The sequence below is a fragment of the Salmo salar genome, chromosome ssa16 (assembly GCF_905237065.1).
Source record: "Salmo salar chromosome ssa16, Ssal_v3.1, whole genome shotgun sequence".
NCBI lineage: Eukaryota > Metazoa > Chordata > Actinopteri > Salmoniformes > Salmonidae > Salmo > Salmo salar.
In genome coordinates this window covers 41,012,366-41,030,646 of record NC_059457.1, presented here as the reverse complement: position 1 = coordinate 41,030,646, position 18,281 = coordinate 41,012,366, and the positions used below count along the sequence as shown (strand labels likewise).

Sequence of the window (18,281 nt, the reverse complement as noted above, 5' to 3'; positions counted from 1 at the left end):
TTTATGGAATTTTCCAAGCTGTTTAAAGGCACAGTCAACTTAGTATATGTAAACTTCTGACCCACTGGAATTGTGATACAGTGAAATAATCTGTCTGTAAACAATTGTTGTAAAAATTACTTGTCATGCACAAAGTAGATGTCCTAACCGACTCGCCAAAACTATAGTTTGTTCACAAGAAATTTGTGGAGTGGTTGAAACACTTAGGTTAGAGTCATTAAAACTCATTTATGTAAACTTCCGACTTCATCTGTAGTTAGGGGGAAGCTCACCTCATCCACAACCAATGTGTGACACCCACTTGGGTGATGCACAGTAACTGATTTGTGCCAGAATGCTCACCACACATCAGGTGGAGAGGCGAGGAGGAGTGATCTATGCCAATATATATGGACTGATAGTTCTAAAAGGGGAACATTGTAATAAATCAATACTGTATCATGCAATATTTTGAACATCTTATCATTGTGAGGAAATGAGGAAAAATGCAGATATCTTTGTATTAAGGTTTTTGTAAAAAAAAAAAAAAAAAAAGGCTTTTGATGTTGATTTTATTTTCAAAGAGCATCTTCACAATAACTATTTTAATTAACTTTTTGTCTTTGGATCATGTTGCAATCAACTTTGTTTTGTTAAAAGGAGAGTTAAAGTTGCTGTAATATTATTTGAACGTCTTTTGTAATGCTGCCTAAAACCAAGGATGAATATTAAAGACTTAACTCATGTAGATATACTTTTCTCATTGTGTGAATTAATAATTGTTTTTGTTGTTGTTGACAGAACTGGCGCCTCACGGACCTTTTTAAAATGTGGTGCCAGTCATCTCACTGGAAAAAAAAGTCAGGGCTTCCACATATCCTAGCACACCCCTCTGGCGTATTGAATATTCATGATTGGAAAGGGGGCGATGAGATGGGCTATTGTGAGTGATGATGAATAATAGCGTATGAACCGCTGTCTAGTATTCGAAGATGCGTCTGCTTAACCTTTTCCGTTCCTGACGTCTGACCTTCTAAGGAAGAAGTAAGCAGTTATCTCGACCTCGATTTCCTTTTTTACGGAATAGCCTGTAATGAATCGCAGCAATTGGTTACCCACTCGAAACGGCAATGACAAACGTAACAGGTCGTACAAATGCAGCGTTATAGGTAAGTGACAGTTTCAACTGTGTTATGGCTTCAACGGTCTTCTCGTTGTCAGGAAATAGTGTTAGTTCATGTGTCTATTGACTGGTCACCAAATACCTGTATCCTCTTAGCGCTGTTATCACATCTGTCCTTGCACCATATTAGGCAACATTTTGCTACATTGCTGAGCCACAGGTATACAGACTGCCACTGCCATATGATGCCCCACCCTCAGTCGTCTGTTAATGCCGTTGCCTACTTTGTTTTTTCCTTTTCTTTGAATACTTATATTGAACTGATCCTTCAAAAAGGGTTTATTTTTTTTCAGGAATGTATATATTTTAATGACGGGGAAGGAGCAGTGGTAGCCCACTGCACAGACGTCTCTTCAATGTCTAGTTTTGGTTGAGTTGTCAACTACGTGAAATTAACAAGAAATCAGTAGTGAAGAGTACTTAAGTAGTACTTTAAAGTATTTTTATTTAACTCGTTTTTTGGGGTATCTGTACTTTTACTATTTATATTTTTGACAAATACTTTTACTTCCCTGACGTTACATTCCTAAAGAAAATAATGTACTTTTTACTCCATACAATTTCCCTGACATCCAAAAGTACTCGTTACATTTTGAATGGCTAACAGGACAGGAAAATTGTCAAATTCATGCACTTATCAAGAGAACATCCCTGGTCATCTATTGCCTCTGATCTTGCGGACTCATTAAGCACAAATGCTTCGTTTGTAAATGATGCCTGAGTGTTGGAGTGTGCCCTTAGTTAGCCGTAAATAATAAAACAAGAAAATGGTGCCATCTGGTTTGCTTAATATAGGGAATTTGAAATGATTGATACTTTTACTTTTGATACTTAAGTATATTTAACACCAAATACGTTTAGACTTTTTCTCAAGTAGTATTTTACTGGATGACTTTTACTTGAGTAATTTTCTATTAAGGTATCTTTTACTCAAGTATGACAATTGGGTGCTTTTTCCACCACTGCAAAAAAAATGTCACCATGAGACACTGCATTTAGATTTAAAAAAAAATACAAAATGCCCTTAAGTTGATGACCTTTTGCAAATCCAATCAGTTTTCCACGTTGATTCAAGGTCATCACGATACAAAAAAATTATAATTATGACATGGAAACAACGATCATTCAACCAGTTTTTGCCCAGTGGGAGGCTACTGTTACTCTTAAATAACATATTGTTTATTTAGCCTACTATTATTGCTAGACTTGTGATGAAAGTTTTCCATATGATGTTTTGCATAATGTGCTCTCCTTAAACAGGTGTTCTCTTTACTTATGAATTTACATCCACCCAGGCATATTCCAATCTTGAGGATGGCAACGGTATGTATCCATTCCATGTTCCGGTCACTACAGGGTCACTTACTGGGAGATAAAAGCCATCTTTCTGTCAGGACACTAGCTTGTTTATCTATTAGTAGTGTGATTCATTACCGCCTGAGAAATAACTTATCGTAATTCATAATGTACAATCACCAGTGTCTGAACTATAATTAAGCAATAAGGCACGAGGGGGTGTGGTATATGACCAATATACCACGGCTAAGGGCTATTCTTAAGTACGACGTATCACGGATTGCCTGGACACAGCCCTTAGCTGTGGTACTGTATATTGGCCATTTACTACAAACCCCCGTGGTGCCTTATTGCTATTATAAACTGGTTACCAATGTAATTGGGGCAGTAAAAATACATGTTTTGTCATACGCATGGTATACGGTCTGATATACCACGGCTGTCAGACAATCAGCATTCAGGGCTCAAACCACCCAGTTTATAATGTTTGTTAAATGTAGTGTACACATTTCAGAGAAATGTCCACATTTTAGAATTTTGAACCAACCGATGCTGTAAATGTCAAAGTTCAGTCACAGGCCTTTGCATTTCTGACCTCTCCCTTACAGAAGTGTTTGGTGTTCGGCACACAATGTGTTGCCAAGAGTGACCACAGCCAGCCCAAAACTGGTGAACTGGCCTATCGCAAAGGAGACATCCTCACTATTATGAGAACAGGAACGGTACGTAATGATTTATAGCATGGTTCCCTAACTTGTGGCAACAGGCCGAATTTGGCGCGCAGGCGATTTTTATTTTGCCCCACAAGTTTTCTGAGCAAAAAAAGACTGTAAAAACACCAGCACATAAGCTCCATGATATTTTTATTTAAGTAATCTGTTCCAAAGTATTCCCATGCATAATAGAGAGAGATATGCGATCGTATACAAATGTAAGCACACAATTTACAATGTACTTTTATAAAATTAAAATAAAAACTTGCCCGTGATCTTTGTGCATTGTCTGCTTTGGTGGGGGTTCTATAAATATAATTGAGCTGAACTGAGATAAAAATGTATCCATTTGCATGATTCTACTGAAAGCTGTTCTGGTGCTGTTTTCTAGGGGAAAGAACATTACAAGGCCAGACACAACACCACAGGAGAGGAAGGACTCATCTCTGCCACCAACATGCGAGAGCGAGAGGCCATTCGTGTCGACCCCAGTCTCAGTCTCATGCCGTAAGTCTATTTAAGGCTATCAGTCTGGATTTCATTATTTTTCCTTTATCCCCAGTCATATGACTGACCACCATGTATATTGTGCAATTTAGTCATGTGTTTTTCTGTTTCCCTTTTTGTTCTTCTCCATAATATCCACACTGTCTTCTACTGAAGGACTGATATGTACACTTCCTCATAGTGGCATTTTTTTGTACTAGCAGTTTATAATATAATTGAGATGGGGATTTTTTTTTCCAGTTATGTAAGCTTAGTGCTATTTAAAAAAAAATAAACAAATATTGAACCTTTATTCAACTAGGCAAGTCAGTTAAGAACAAATTCTTATTTATAATAACGGCCTGGCAAAAGGCCTCCTGCGGGGACTGGGATTAAAATATATATATATATTTTTTTAAATACAGGACAAAACACTGGGATTAAAAAATATATATATTTTTTAAATACAGGACAAAACACTGGGATTAAAAAATATATATTTTTTTTAAATACAGGACAAAACACTGGGATTAAAAAAAATATATATTTTTTAAATACAGGACAAAACACATCACGAGTAGAGCGAAAACACTCATAAAGAGAGACCTATGACAACAACAAAGCATGGTAGCAACACATGACAACAACATGGTAGCAACACAACATGGCAGCAGCACAACATGGTTGCAGCATAAAACATGGTACAAACATTATTGGGCACAGACAATAGCACAATGGGCAAGAAGGTAGAGACAACAATACATCATGCAAAGGAGCCATAATTGTCAGTAAGAGTGTCAATGATTGAGTCTTTGAATTAAGAGTTTGAGATGAAACGGTCCAGTTTGAGTGTTTGTTGCAGCTCGTTCCAGTCGCTAGCTGCAGCGAACTGAAAAGACGTGCGACCCAGGGATGTGTGTGCTTTGGGGACCTTTAACAGAATATGATTGGCAGAACGGGTGTTATATGTGGAGAATGAGGGCTGCAGTAAATATCTCAGATAGGGGGGAGTGAGACCTAAGAGGGCTTTATATAGCTAGGGCCAAGTGATTTCCTGAACATGTGACTTGACCAGAACAAAATCCTTAGCCCTGTGCAATACACTTTGTGGAATGTCTCTTTATTAATTGCTTTTACTAATAATTTTTTGGTCCATGTCAGCTGGTTCCATGGGAAGATCTCAGGTCCCGAGGCGGTGTCCAAGCTGCGGCCTGTAGAGGATGGCCTGTTCCTGGTGCGGGAGTCCATCCGCCACCCTGGTGACTATGTGCTCTGTGTCGGCTACTCCAGCCAGGTCATCCACTACCGAGTCATGTACCAGCACAGCAAACTGACCATCGACAACACCCAGTACTTCTACAACCTCATAGACATGATAGAGGTGAGGAGGAGATAGATTTGTTATTTAGTTTGTAGAGTCACATGCTTGATGTAGTCAATGAGTGCTAGGAATATGGGAACAATTACTAAACTTTTTTCTACCTTAATAATACACTATAAGTGAATTTGTCCAAATATTTAAGATTTCTTCAAATGGGGGGGACTAGATACATGGAGTGCTTTCATTTCTAAAAGGTAAAACAGCTATGTATAAAAATACCCACAAAGGTGACATTCTGTACTATCAAATTGTATTTGTCACATGCTTCGTAAACAACAGTTTAATGCTTACTTACGGGTCATTTTCCAACAATGCAGATTGAATAACAATAACGAGTAAAAATAACATGGCTGCAGTTGAAGTCAGAAGTTTACACACACCAAATACATTTAAACTCAGTTTTTCACAATTCCTGACATTTAATCCTAGTAAAAATTCCCTGTCTTAGATCAGTTAGGATCACCACCTTATTTTAAGAATGTGAAATGTCAGAATAATAGTAGAGAGAATTATTTATTTCAGCTTTTATTTCTTTCATCACATTCCCAGTGGGTCAGAAGTTTCCATACACTCAATTAGTATTTGGTAGCATTGCCTTTATATTGTTTAACTTGGGTCAAACGTTACGGGTAGCCTTCCACAAGCTTCCTACAATAAGTTGGGTGAATTTTGGCCCATTCCTCCTGACAGAGCTGGTGTAACTGAGACAGGCATGTAGGCCTTCTTGTTCACACACACTTTTTCAGTTCTGCCCACAAATGTTCTATAGGATTGAGGTCAAGGCTTTGTGATGGCCACTCCAATACCTTGACTTTGTTGTCCTTAAGCCATTTTGTCACAACTTTGGAAGTATGCTTGGGGTCATTGTCCATTTGAAAGACCCATTTGCGACCAAGCTTTAACTTCCTGACTGATGTCTTTAGATGTTGCTTCAATTTATCCACATCATTTTCCTCCTCATGATGCCATCTATTTTGTGAAGTGCATCAGTCCCTCCTGCAGCAAAGCACCCCCACAACATGATGCTGCCACCTCCGTGCTTCACGGTTGGGATGGTGTTTTTCGGCTTACAAGCCTCCCCCTTTTTCCTCCAAACATAACGATTGTCATTATGGCCAAACAGTTCGATTTTTGTTTCATCAGACCAGAGGACTATTCTCCAAAAAGTACAATCTTTGTCCCCATGTGCAGTTGCAAACCATAGTGTGGCTTTTTTATGGCGGTTTTGGAGCAGTGGCTTCTTCCTTGCTGAGCGGCCTTTCAGGTAATGTCGATATAGGACTCATTTTACTGTGGATATAGATACTTTTGTACCTGTTTCCTCCAGCATCTTCACAAGGTCCTTTGCTGTTGTTCTGGGATTGATTTGCACTTTTCGCACCAAAGTACGTTCATCTCTAGGAGACAGAACACGTCTCCTTCCTGAGTGGTATGATGGCTGCGTGGCCCCATGGTGTTTATACTTGCGTACTATTGTTTGTACAGATGAACATGGTACCTTCAGGCGTCTGGAAATTGCTCCCAAGGATGAGCCAGACTTGTCTACAATTTCTTGGCTGATTTCTTTTGACTTTCCTATGATGTCAGGCAAAAAGGCAATGAGTTTGAAGGTAGGCCTTGAAATGCATCCACAGAAACACCTCCAATTGACTCAAATGATGTCAATTAGCCTATTAGAACCTTCTAACGCCATGACATAATTTTCTAGATTTTTCCGAGCTGTTTAAAGGCACAGTCAATTTAGTGTTTGTAAGCTTCTGACCCACTGGATTTGTGATACAGTGAATATAAGTGAAATAATCTGTTTGTAAACAATTGTTGGAATAATTACTTGTGTCATCCACAAAGTAGATGTCCTAACCAACTTGCCAAAACTATAGTTCAACAAGAAATTTGTGGAGTGGTTGAAAAACGAGTTTTAATGACTCCAACCTAAGTGTATGTAAACTTCCGACTTCAACTGTATATACAGTGAGTACCAGTATCGAGTCGATGTGCTGGGCTACCAGGTAATTGAGGTAGCTATGTACATATACAATGAGTATACCAAACATTAGGAACACCTTCCTAATATTTAGTTGCTCCCCCCTTTTTTGACCTCAGAATGGACTCTACAAGGTGTCAAAAGCATTCCATAGGAATGCTGGCCCATGTTGACTCTTATGATTCCCACAGTTGTGTCAAGTTGGCTGGATGTTCTTTGAGTGGTGGACCATTCTTGATACACACAGGAAACTGTTGAGCATGAAAAACCCAGCAGCGTTGCAGTTCTCGACACAAACCGGTGCGCTGGGCACCTACTATCATACCCCGTTCAAAGATACTTAAATCTTTTCTTTCCCATTCACCCTCTGAATGGCACACACACATAATCCATGTCTCAATTGTCTCAAGGCTTAAAAATCCTTCTTTAACCTCTATCCTACCCTTCATCTACACTGATTTAAAGTGGATTTAAGAAGTGACATCAATTATGGTTCATAACTTTCAGTCTATGTCATGGAAAGAGCAGGTGTCCTTAATGTTTTGTATACTCAGTTTAGGTAGGGTAAAGTGACTAGACAACAGGATAGGTAATAGACAGTAGCAGCAGCGTATGTGGTGACTGTGTGTGTGTGTGTGGCATCACTATGCATGTGTGCGCATGTTTTGTGTGAGTGGACGTTTTGTGTGTGTGTGTGGGTAGAGTCCAGTGTGTGTGTGTGTGTGCATAGAGTCTGTGCAAAAGAGTTAGTGCAAAAAAGGGTCATTGCAGGTAGTTTGGGTAGCCATTTGATGAGCTGTTTAGCAGTCTAATGGCTTGGGGGCAAAAGCTGTTCAGGGTCCTGTTGGTTCCAGACTTGGCAGAGAGAACAGTCTATTTCTTGGGTGGCTGGAGTCTTTGACATTTTTTTGGGCCTTCCTCTGACACCACCTGGTATAGAGGTCCTGGATGGTAGGACGTTCGGCCCCAGTGATGTACTGGGCTGTACTCACCACCCTCTGTAGCGGGTGCCTTGCCGTTGCCGTACCAAGTGGTGATGCAGCCGGTCAATATGCTCTCAATGGTGCAGTGCATATCACTTTTTGAGGATCTGAGGACCATGCAAAATCTTTTCATCCTCCTGAGGTGGAAGAGGCGTTGTCGTGCCCTCTTCACAACTGTGTGGGTGTGTGTGGACCATGTTAATTCCTTAGTGATGTGGACACCGAGGAACATGAAGCTCTCAATCCGTTCTACTACAGCCCCATCGATGTGGATGGGGGCGTGTATGCCCCTCTGTTTCCTGTAGTCCACAATCAGCGTCATGTCTTGCTGATGTTGAGGAAGAGGTTGTTGTTCTGGCACCATACTGCCAGGTTACTGATCTCCTCCCTATAGGCTGCCTCATCGTTGTCAGTGATCAGTCCTACCATCGTCGTGTCGTCTCAAACTTGATGATGGTGTTTGAGTCGTGCGTGGCCAAGCAGTCGTGGGTGAAAAGGGAGTACAGGAGTGGACTAAGCACACACCCCTGAGGGGCCGCCGTGTTGTTGGTCAGCGTGGCGGATGTGTTGTTGCCTACCCTCACCGCCTGGGGGCGGCCCCTCAGGAAGTCCAGGATCCAGTTGAAGACAAAGGTGTTCAGTCCCAGGGTCCTGAGCTTGTTGATGAACTTGGAGGGGACTATGGTGTTGAATGCTGAGCCTTAGTCAATGAGCAGCATTCTTACGTAGGTATTCCTTTTGTCCGGCTGGGTGAGGGCAGTGTGGAATGCAAAAGAGATTGCGTCATCTGTGGCTTTCCCCTGGCTGGTGCTTCAGAATGCCCATGGCCAAGAAGAACGTGTTCAAACATTCATTCGTTCCTTGTGCTTTTGGACTACTAAATACAAAGTCAATTGAATCTAGTGCATTTGGGACAGTGGTTGTTTGTGAGTGAATGTATTAATGTCTTCTATGTTGTTAGTGTATGCAACATGATGGACTGACTGGTTTAAATGTGTATGATGTGAGAATGAATGTGTTTGTGTTTTTTTTTTTTTAATGAAGGTGATGCCAAAGAAAAATGTCCATCCTGGATGGACAATAAAGTTTTATTCTATTCTATCTGTTACGGCAGTATGCGAATTTGAGTGGGTCCAGGGTGTCTGGGATGATGGTGTTGATGTGAGCCGTGACCAGCCTTTCAAAGCATTTCATGATTACAGATGTGAATGCTACAGGGTGATATTCATTTACTATAGGCAGGTTACCTTGGCATTCTTGGGCAGGAGGACTATGCTGGTCTGCTTGAAACAAGTTGGTATTACAGACCGGGTTAGGGATAGGTTGAAAATGTCAGTGAACACACTTGCCAGCTGGTCAGCGCATGCTCTGATTAAGCGCCCTGGTATTCATTCTGGCCCCACAGCCTTGCGAATGTGTTTAACCTGTTTAAAGTTCTTACTCACATCGGCCTCATAGTAAACATTTGATCTCAAATAAAAAATGCTAGAGTATCCACTGCCCTACCAAGAAAAAAGGCAGTAACTGCTCATAGCGTGGAACTGAGAAAAATGTTTTTTATTTACCTTGGTTTCACAGTAACTTTATGCAGTTACTGCTAACATGACCCCCATTTTCTCCAAAACACAGTACAATAGAGGCAGGATACTTGTCCAAATCAAATCAAAGTTTACATGTCACATGCGCCAAATACAACAGGTGTAGACCTTACAGTGAAATGCTTACTTACAGCCTCTAACCAACAGTGCAATTTTTAAGTTGAAAAATAACAGTAGCAAGGCTATAACAGTAGTGAGGCTATATACAGGCACCGGTTAGTTGGGCTGATTGAGGTAGTTTGTACATGTGGGTATGGTTAAGGTGACTATGCATATATGATGAACAGAGAGTAGCAGTAGCGTAAAAAGAGGGGGTGGTGGGTGGCGGGACACAATTCAGATAGCCCGGTTAGCCAATGTGCGGGAGCACTGGTTGGTCGGGCTAATTGAGGTAGTATGTACATGAATGTATAGTTAAAGGGACTATGCATATATGATAAACAGAAAGAGGGGTTGGGGGGCGCATATATTTAATGTTGCAAAAATGACTAACTCATTTTTGACCAAATGAGCAGTTACTGCCTTTTTGCTTGGTAGGGTAGTATAGTAGAGTCACATTTAAAAGGGGAGTGTATGAAAATACAGAATTTCCATACAAATGTCTTGCCTACATCTTTATACTGAGGAGCTAATGTTCATAATCAGCCTCTATATGGAAAAATAATCACTCAGAATTTTATTTGAACCTAACCACGGCAAATTGTCACCCATAGAAAGGAACTGTCATTAATTGCTTACAGTTTAAAAGAAGGGTCTCAGCAGACCTTTTAAGGTTTATCTATGTTGTGCCTGTGAGTTTCCGAGCTATTGGAAGCACAGTCATTAGGGAGTTTGGAGATACGGGTGACTGTAAAGGCTAAAGATGCCTCACCACTCCCTTATCTGTGGAGCACAGAGGTCTTTAGTCCTGACTCATATCGCTGACTGACTTTGGTGAGAAAATAAGGGGAGAATCCAGCTGCTTCCTGACACGCAGAGCTATTGGATTTGTAAAAATACATTTGTTGTGTACAGTTCACCTTACGATCATTCTGTTTTCTTTTTGACAGTACTTAATTGTTATAGTTTTAGAATGAATAACTAACAGTAAACACTGTACATACAATCATTATGTTGCCCATACAGGAATCAGCTCTGGTGTTGTGAGTTCTAGCAACCAACTAAACCATCAAAGCCTCATACTGACCCTTTTAAGTGTCAACGACCGCATAGTTCATTCTCTGTTCTTAATATACCGTAAGCTGACCCGCTCTCTGGACTGGATGCTTCTGGAGGTCCTGCGGGTCTCCACTTAGTTGGGGGAAAAATGCTTTTTAGTTTTTATGCCCCCAGCTCATGGAATAGCCTTCAGGCCACCTTGAAGCTAGACTCGCTGGTCTCCATTGGAACGTTTAGATCAAGTTTTAAGGGAGGTGATATGTGAGTTCTGTTTGATTTAATTATTGTTGTTGTATTGGTATTGTTATTTTAGATTATGTTGTGTTACATTTTATTGTGTATAGTCATGTTCACAGGGCCCCCCTTGTAAATGAGACCCTGGTCTCAATGGTGACCCATGCTGTATAAATAAAGGTTAATAAAAATAATAATAATGGCTATATTTGCAGTTCCACTCCAAGCACAAGGGAGCTATCGCCACCAAACTTCTGAAGCCCAAAGATAAGGAAGGCACCAAGTCAGCTGAGTTGGAGCTGTCTAAAAGTAAGGGCTTAGTCTTTACACTCTCATGATGTGTCAGAGTTGGCCTCCTTAAGGCTCGGAGATCAGTGCCTTCCTGGATGAGGGGTATAAGGGTATTCTGTATGTGGGAGGATGTGGTGGTGGGGTGTTAATGTGACTTTCTTTAGAAGTGAGAGTGATAAATATAGAAGCTACCTGTTTCTTTAGAAGTGAGAGAGAAAAAAAGATACCGTTTTAGATTGGTATCTGTGTGTGTCACAGCGGGATGGCTGCTGGACATCAGGAAGCTGACCTTGGGAGAGAGTATCGGAGAGGGGGAGTTTGGAGGTGAGGCTGCAATTTCCTCAATTGTTTCGGTGGAGTTTTTTTTAAAATAAGCCGGTAAACCATTGTAACCTTGAATTGAATCCTGATTCTGTTACAGATTTAATTTGGTCTTGTTTTGTTGTCCCCTAGCGGTATTTGAAGGAGACTACATTGGCCAGAAGGTGGCAGTAAAGAACATTAAATGTGATGTGACGGCACAGGCATTCTTAGAGGAGACCACTGTTATGACGTGAGTCGAGAGTGGCGACACAGTTTCTTAATTAACTTCATTAAATGGAGTAACGACTCTGACCTTTGTTCCTTCATCCCTTTGTTCCTTTATTTTTTTCATTTTATTTTATTGTTTTGATCTGTTTTTGATCTGATTATGAACTTTCCACTAGGAAACTGCAGCATAAGAACCTGGTGCGGTTGTTGGGGGTGATCGTAGACAATGGACTGCACATCGTCACAGAGCTCATGGCCAAGGTTCTGCTGCCGTGACTTCAGTACCGTCAATCTGTCATCACAGTCAATAAAGACTAACTAACAGACTAGGAGTAGACTTAATCTCAGTCCAGGAGACAAGCCCTAACAGCTTGTTGATGCAAAACAATTATCTGTAACAAACAAACAATTAGGACTCTCTACTCAAATCTAATTTAGATTACACAACTGTTATCCAACTGTATTATTTGTGTGTTGCAGGGTAATCTGGTGAACTTCCTCCGGACGAGGGGCCGTTTTGTCATTAGCACTGGCCAGCTACTACGTTTTGCACTGTGAGGCCCCACCACAGTCCCAGGCGGTATTTGATAGAACTTCGTGGCCCCACCCGCTTGTGGGGAAATGAACCTAGGTTACCCCATTGGCCCACAGCAAAAACCGGACATTTTTCAAACACAATTCTCTTGTTATCTGCTTGTTTTAGTCAATTACAAAATTACATTTAAGAAAAGTGCAGCATGTCTAAAGATTACTTTTCAGTATTACCTGCTCCCGAGGCAACCGTAGGATTGGATTTTTGACCTGGTTACATGTACATTGAACAACACAGCAGCTTTTCAACATGTTTTGTTACTTCTGTATACAGTGCATTCTGAAAGCATTCTGACCCCTTGACTTTTTCCACATTTTGTTATGTTACAGCCTTATTCTAAAATGGATTAAATATTTTATTTTCTCAACAATCTACGCACAATACCCCATAATGACAGTGAAAACAGGTTTTTAGAAATTCTTGCAAATGTATAAAAAAAAAATGAAATACCTTACTTATGTAAATGTCATATTTACATGAATACTTATGTAAATGTGTTATTTCAGTTTTATATTTGTAATACATTTGCAAACATAAAAAAGAGTTTTGCTTTGTCATTATGTGGTATTGTGTGTGTGTATATTGATGAGGAAAAACAACAATTTAATACATTTTAGAATAAGGCTGTTAACGTAACAAAATGTGGAAAAAGTCAAGGTCTGAATACTTTCCCGAAAGCACTGTAACTAAACATTGACGGCGAAGTTGGCTCTTTTACAATGGCGGTCAATGGGAAAGAATGTGTTTCACCTAATTTGTGGGCGTGGTTGTAGGGAATTGCTTCTTATGACATGAATATTGACTCGGAGTATATCATTTAAATATAACTTTATATGTTATACATTAAAACACTGCCACATGACCAACTTTATTGAAAGCCTCGTTTTTAAGAGAGTCTTTATTAGAAGCTGTGCATTTCTGTGTATTTCAGTAAGAGTGTGTGTATGTGTGTGTTCAGAGATGTGTGCGAGGGCATGGAGTACCTGGAGTCTAAGAGGTTGGTTCACAGAGACCTAGCGGCCCGTAACATCCTGGTCTCCAACGAAGGCGTGGCCAAAGTCAGTGACTTTGGGTTGACCAAGGTGGACTGCAAGGCCTCGGACAACGCTAAACTACCAGTCAAATGGACAGCCCCTGAGGCCCTGAAGAAAGAGGTAGGATCATGTTTACCTCTAACATCTAGCGTTTATCATGCTTACAGTACAGACATGTGTATAATAAAATATGATTTAGGTGGGTGCTTATCTGTCCTATTTCACAAGTGTGTATTAATACATTGGAAAAGTTTTTTTTGCATATCCCAACTCCCCCTGAGACACCTTCGGAGTGTGGGAGAAATTAGGGCTAAGTGCCTTGCTCAAGGGCATATCGACAGATTTGTCCCCTTGTCGGCTAAGGGATTCAAACTTTCGGTTACTGACGCCCACTTTACAGACTTAACAGTATGTGTAACTCATGTGTAACTCATGTGAATTGTATGTGAACTATGAGGTTGGGAGTCTGTTTTTTTTAGCCTGCCAAGCTTATGTCGCTATGACACAGTAACTATCATGTCGAGCAGCCATCAGTGGAATTTTGTCATTTGTCGTTGAATTGCTTTTGTGGTCATGTGTGATTGTCCTGCAGAAATTCTCCACGCGGTCAGATGTATGGAGCTATGGTGTTCTCCTCTGGGAGACGTTCTCCTACGGTCGACAGCCCTACCCCAAGATGGTGAGTCCTGACTTTACTGATCTTTATAAACAGTGATGTATAGTTCTGAGTTACTGCCACAACAATGCAACAAAAATGAGTGTGTGACAAAAATATGAACGGCTGCTTTGAAAAATCTTATCAAGGCAGTCTGACCCAGTTGCTCACTTGCTTATTATGGTGGTGCAATGCGCTGAATGATAGCATGCCATAGCTCTCTTTCCTTCATGGAAGCTGCAAGGTCCTCTGTTCTCAGCAGGTGTTCCAGAGGTCTTTGCCCGGGACAGGTGAGCCACAGTACAGTAAAGCTTACTGACGCTGTCCTCAGGGATGCCTGCTACAGCGTCCAGTGCCCTTATCTTACCGCTGATCAGTGGCAACCCAGTAGTTTTTACTAACTGAAAACACCATTGACATCCTGGCACCAGTGCATCTCTCCAAATGACCATAATCTCAGGTTACATAAAAAGCCTGACCTATTAGGGCAGGTCATGGAAAATGGGTTTTGTTTGACCCTTATCCCTCTATGGGCCATTATCCAGTTTACGTCAGCAGTGCTTTATCCACTGATAGACTTATGCTACTGAAACTAAGGAAACTTCCCCTAAGATTAAAGGCAGGTTAGTGCGTCAGGACATGGATTTGCCCCGGACTCATTTGATCTGTCCTGAATAGGAGTCGGGGGAAATTAGAGCATTCATAAAATGTGGTTCTTCTATGTGTAGTCGTGATGTTGTACCAGTAGAGGACCCCATGAGTAGGTTTTATTTCTTTCCCATGGTGTCAGATGCAGTCACATACTGGAATCTGGCCCAGACCTCTGTTTATATAGCACTATATTTTCATTGACACTCATTATCACGATATGTGTTGAATTGAAGAGACACACTTCAGTCTTAGTGAAGCTGCGCCGATTAACAAACTATTCTGAAATCGGAGGGCAGTTAACTGGAGTGAAACGGAAGGGCATGTGTATTTATTTATTTATTTATTTACTCCATACTTAATATCCCTTTTTTCCATGCTGTATCTGTTTGTAGAGAGTCTGTTACTTCCCCCACAGGTATGTAAAGCAGAGAATCAAAGCAAAGGCACTAACCAGGTAATAACAGCAGAGATAAACCAAGATTAGTGCTTGTAGGCCACGTTTCTAAGGCAACAGCTCCTGAAGGCAGCCAGCCAAAAAAAAGAGCGAAGGGGTGTGGTGGGGATGAGAGAGAGAGAGAGAGAGCTTGCGTAATTTTGTGTTTGTACATGGGGGGGGGGGGGGGAGATTATGGTACTTACACTCTCCTGTGACACACAGTCTCACTGTCAATCCTTTGTACCCATCTAGCCCTGTCCCTGTTTGCCTGGTAGGTCGGGGGGGATATAGGGACAGCCTGGGGGGATCAGCTAGAATGACTTAAAGCATGCTTAGTGTCTAACCATATAATTAGAATGAGTGAGTTGTACTGTACTTGTTTAATCCAGGTGATTAACATACAGATACAGTATGTAGGCTGAACGTTTGACCTTTTATTTTATGTCCACTAAAAAGTGAACCGACCCATTAAGAGGGGGTGGCATTATCTCATGCGCCATCTCTTTTTCTGTCTTTCTCCTATTCTATCTCCTTCCTGGTCTCCCTCAGTCTGTGAAGGAGGTGAAGGAGCGGGTGGAGCAGGGTTACCGTATGGAGGCTCCAGAGGAGTGCCCCCCCACTGTCTACGCCCTGATGAGGGGCTGCTGGGAGGCTGAGCCCAAGAAAAGGCCCTCCTTTCATAAACTACAGGAGAAGATAGAGAGAGAGCTGACCAAACACAGCCCTGGCCCTGCCTGCTGAGGTCACCTCAATAATCCTATTCAAATAACTATTGTTCTTTGTTTAGAGCTGCCTGGAGATGGACAGTAACCCGGGACAGGTGGCCCGAAGTGAGCCTGAACCCACAGAAGGCTGGTCAGGGCTGGATCTAATGGTAGTGGCTCATAAAGAGGCTGAACATTGGCTGATTTTGCTAAGGGGACATGCAGTATACATCTTTCTTAGATCATCAATGAGCCTTTATGCACACTCACTATGACTCCATACTATAAACAGCAGTGAAATGTAGACATGGCTTTCTCTGTGGCAGAATCACTGTCTGAAGAAATCATCTTTGCAACAAATAAACTCCAGCCATCAGAACTAACTGTACAAAAACAAAACTTTGTAGTGCCTTCAGAAAGTGTTCATACCTTAACTTATTCTACATTTTGTTGTTAAGCCTGAATTCAAAATGGATAACATTATTTTTTTTTTACTTTCACCCATCTACACACTACCCCATAATGACAAAGTGAAAACATGTTTTTAGACATTTTCGCAAATGTATTGAAAGTTAAGTACAGAAATACAGTGAGCTCCAAAAGTATTGGGACAGTGACACATGTTCTGTTATTGTGACTCTGTACTCCAGCACTTTGGATTTGAAAGGATACAATGACTATGAGGTTAAAGTGCAGACTGTCAGCTTTAATTTGAGGGTATTTTCATCCATATCGGGTGAATTGTTTAGAAATTACAGCACTTTTTGTACATAGTCCACCATTTTAGGGGTCCAAAAATGTTGGGACAAATTCACCATGATTACAGATGATCCTGAATAAATTGTGAATAATGATGACTGAGAAAGTTAGAGGCATAAGTATAATCCGGAATCATGGTAGCGTCCATATTAATGTAGAAGTGTTTAGAAACATTATATTCTTATTTACAGTAAAAGATGCTCCAAAATGGCACAATACATTATTTACCATTTATTTCTATTGGGCACAAAATAATCTGAAACACAACCAAAACAAACTGCAAATGCATCCAACAAGTGTGTACAGTCACAGGCTTAATGTAGTTATTGTGTGCTAGAAATATGGGACCAAATACTTAACTTTATACTACTCTAATACACATATAAGTGAACTTGTCTACACTTGTATTCAGCGCATGTAACAAATAAAATTTGAATTGACTTTTAGAGCCCATTGTATCTCATTTACATAAGTATTCACACCCCTGAGTTACATGTTACAATCACCTTTGGCTGCAATTACAATTGTGAGTCTTTCTGGGTAAGTCTCTAAGATCTTTGTACACCTGGATTGAACAATTTTTATACATTATTCTTTAAAAAATTCTTCAAGCTCTGTCAAGTTTGTTGATCATTGCTAGACAGCCATTTTAAAGTCTTGCCATATATTTTGAACTAGGTAACTCAGGGATGTTCAATGTCATCTTGGTAAGCAACTCCAGTGTATATTTGGCATTGTGTTTTAGGTTATTGTTCTCCCGAAGGTGAATTTGTCTCTGTGTCTGTTGGAAAGCAGATTGAACCAGATTTTCCTGTAGGATTTTGCCTGTGCTTAGCTTTATTCCGTTAATTTTTTTATCCTAAAAAAAACAGGGCGGCAGGTAGCCTAGTGCTTAGAGCGTTGGGCCAGTAACCGAAAGGTTGTTGGATCGAATCCTCGAGCTGACAAGGTAAAAATCTGTCATTCCGCCCCTGAGCAAGGCAGTTAACCCACTGTTCCCCGGGCGCCGAAGACATGGATGTTGATTAAGGCAGCCCCCACACCTCTGATTCAGAGGGGTTGGGTTAAATGCGGAAGACACATTTCAGTTGTACAACTTCCCCTTTTGGAATATTTTTATTCTGTATAGGCTTCCTTCTTTTCACTGTCATTATGGAGTCACTACAATGTTGTTGATCCATCCTCAATTTTCTCCTATCACAGCCATTAAACTCTGCAACTGTTTTAAAGTCACCATTGGCCTCATGAGCGGTTTCCTTCCTCTCCAGCAACTGAGTTAGGAAGGACGTCTGTATCTTTGTAGTGACTGGGTGTATTGATACACCATCCAAAGTGTAATTAATAGCTTGACCATGCTCAATGTGATATTCAACGTTCAATGCTTTTTCAGCCCCATCCAGCAATATGGCATGCTTCAAATTCAAGCGTATTGGGAGTTTTCCATAGGAATACTTGGATGACGTCAGCGCTATCACTATCGACTGGTTTTAATGTCTATGGTGGGGACCAGCGAAATGTCCCCACTTATCTGAATTTTCCTTGTTTGACTATCCTTGTGAGGACTTCTGGTCCCCACAAGGATAGTAATACCAAAAACTACACAGACACCCTCTAAATGGCTACAGTATACATT

General features: G+C 40.8%; 1 protein-coding gene across 5 annotated transcripts; it reads left to right on the top strand.

Moving 5' to 3' along the window:
- The first annotated feature begins 883 nt into the window (after positions 1-883).
- On the top strand, positions 884-17,096 carry LOC106573821 (megakaryocyte-associated tyrosine-protein kinase). Of its 5 annotated transcripts, XM_045697255.1 has the most exons (15): positions 892-1,148; positions 2,423-2,485; positions 3,067-3,180; positions 3,563-3,678; positions 4,819-5,038; positions 11,211-11,304; positions 11,545-11,610; positions 11,740-11,839; positions 11,994-12,078; positions 12,298-12,371; positions 13,368-13,563; positions 14,036-14,122; positions 14,361-14,388; positions 15,165-15,203; positions 15,735-15,994. In XM_045697255.1, the coding sequence occupies exons 2-14, from the start codon at positions 2,438-2,440 to the stop codon at positions 15,170-15,172; spliced, it is 1,236 nt and encodes a 411-aa protein (XP_045553211.1). In that variant the 5' UTR covers positions 892-1,148; positions 2,423-2,437; the 3' UTR covers positions 15,173-15,203; positions 15,735-15,994. The 5 variants fall into 5 exon arrangements, with proteins under 5 accessions (XP_014004658.1, XP_045553211.1, XP_014004654.1 ...); XM_014149183.2 differs by lacking the exon at positions 14,361-14,388 and having other exon boundaries at positions 884-1,148; positions 2,458-2,485; positions 15,735-17,096; XM_014149179.2 differs by lacking the exon at positions 14,361-14,388 and having other exon boundaries at positions 15,735-17,096.
- Positions 17,097-18,281: the final 1,185 nt, after the last annotated feature.

Excerpts from the sequence above, each read along its gene's own strand:
- LOC106573821 (XM_014149179.2), top strand. The coding sequence starts at position 2,438 with ATGAATTTACATCCACCCAGGCATATTCCAATCTTGAGGATGGCAACG. Across the intron at positions 11,840-11,993 it reads GAGGAGACCACTGTTATGAC|GAAACTGCAGCATAAGAACC; the intron begins GTGAGTCGAGAG and ends ACTTTCCACTAG. Across the intron at positions 12,372-13,367 it reads CAGCTACTACGTTTTGCACT|AGATGTGTGCGAGGGCATGG; the intron begins GTGAGGCCCCAC and ends GTGTGTGTTCAG.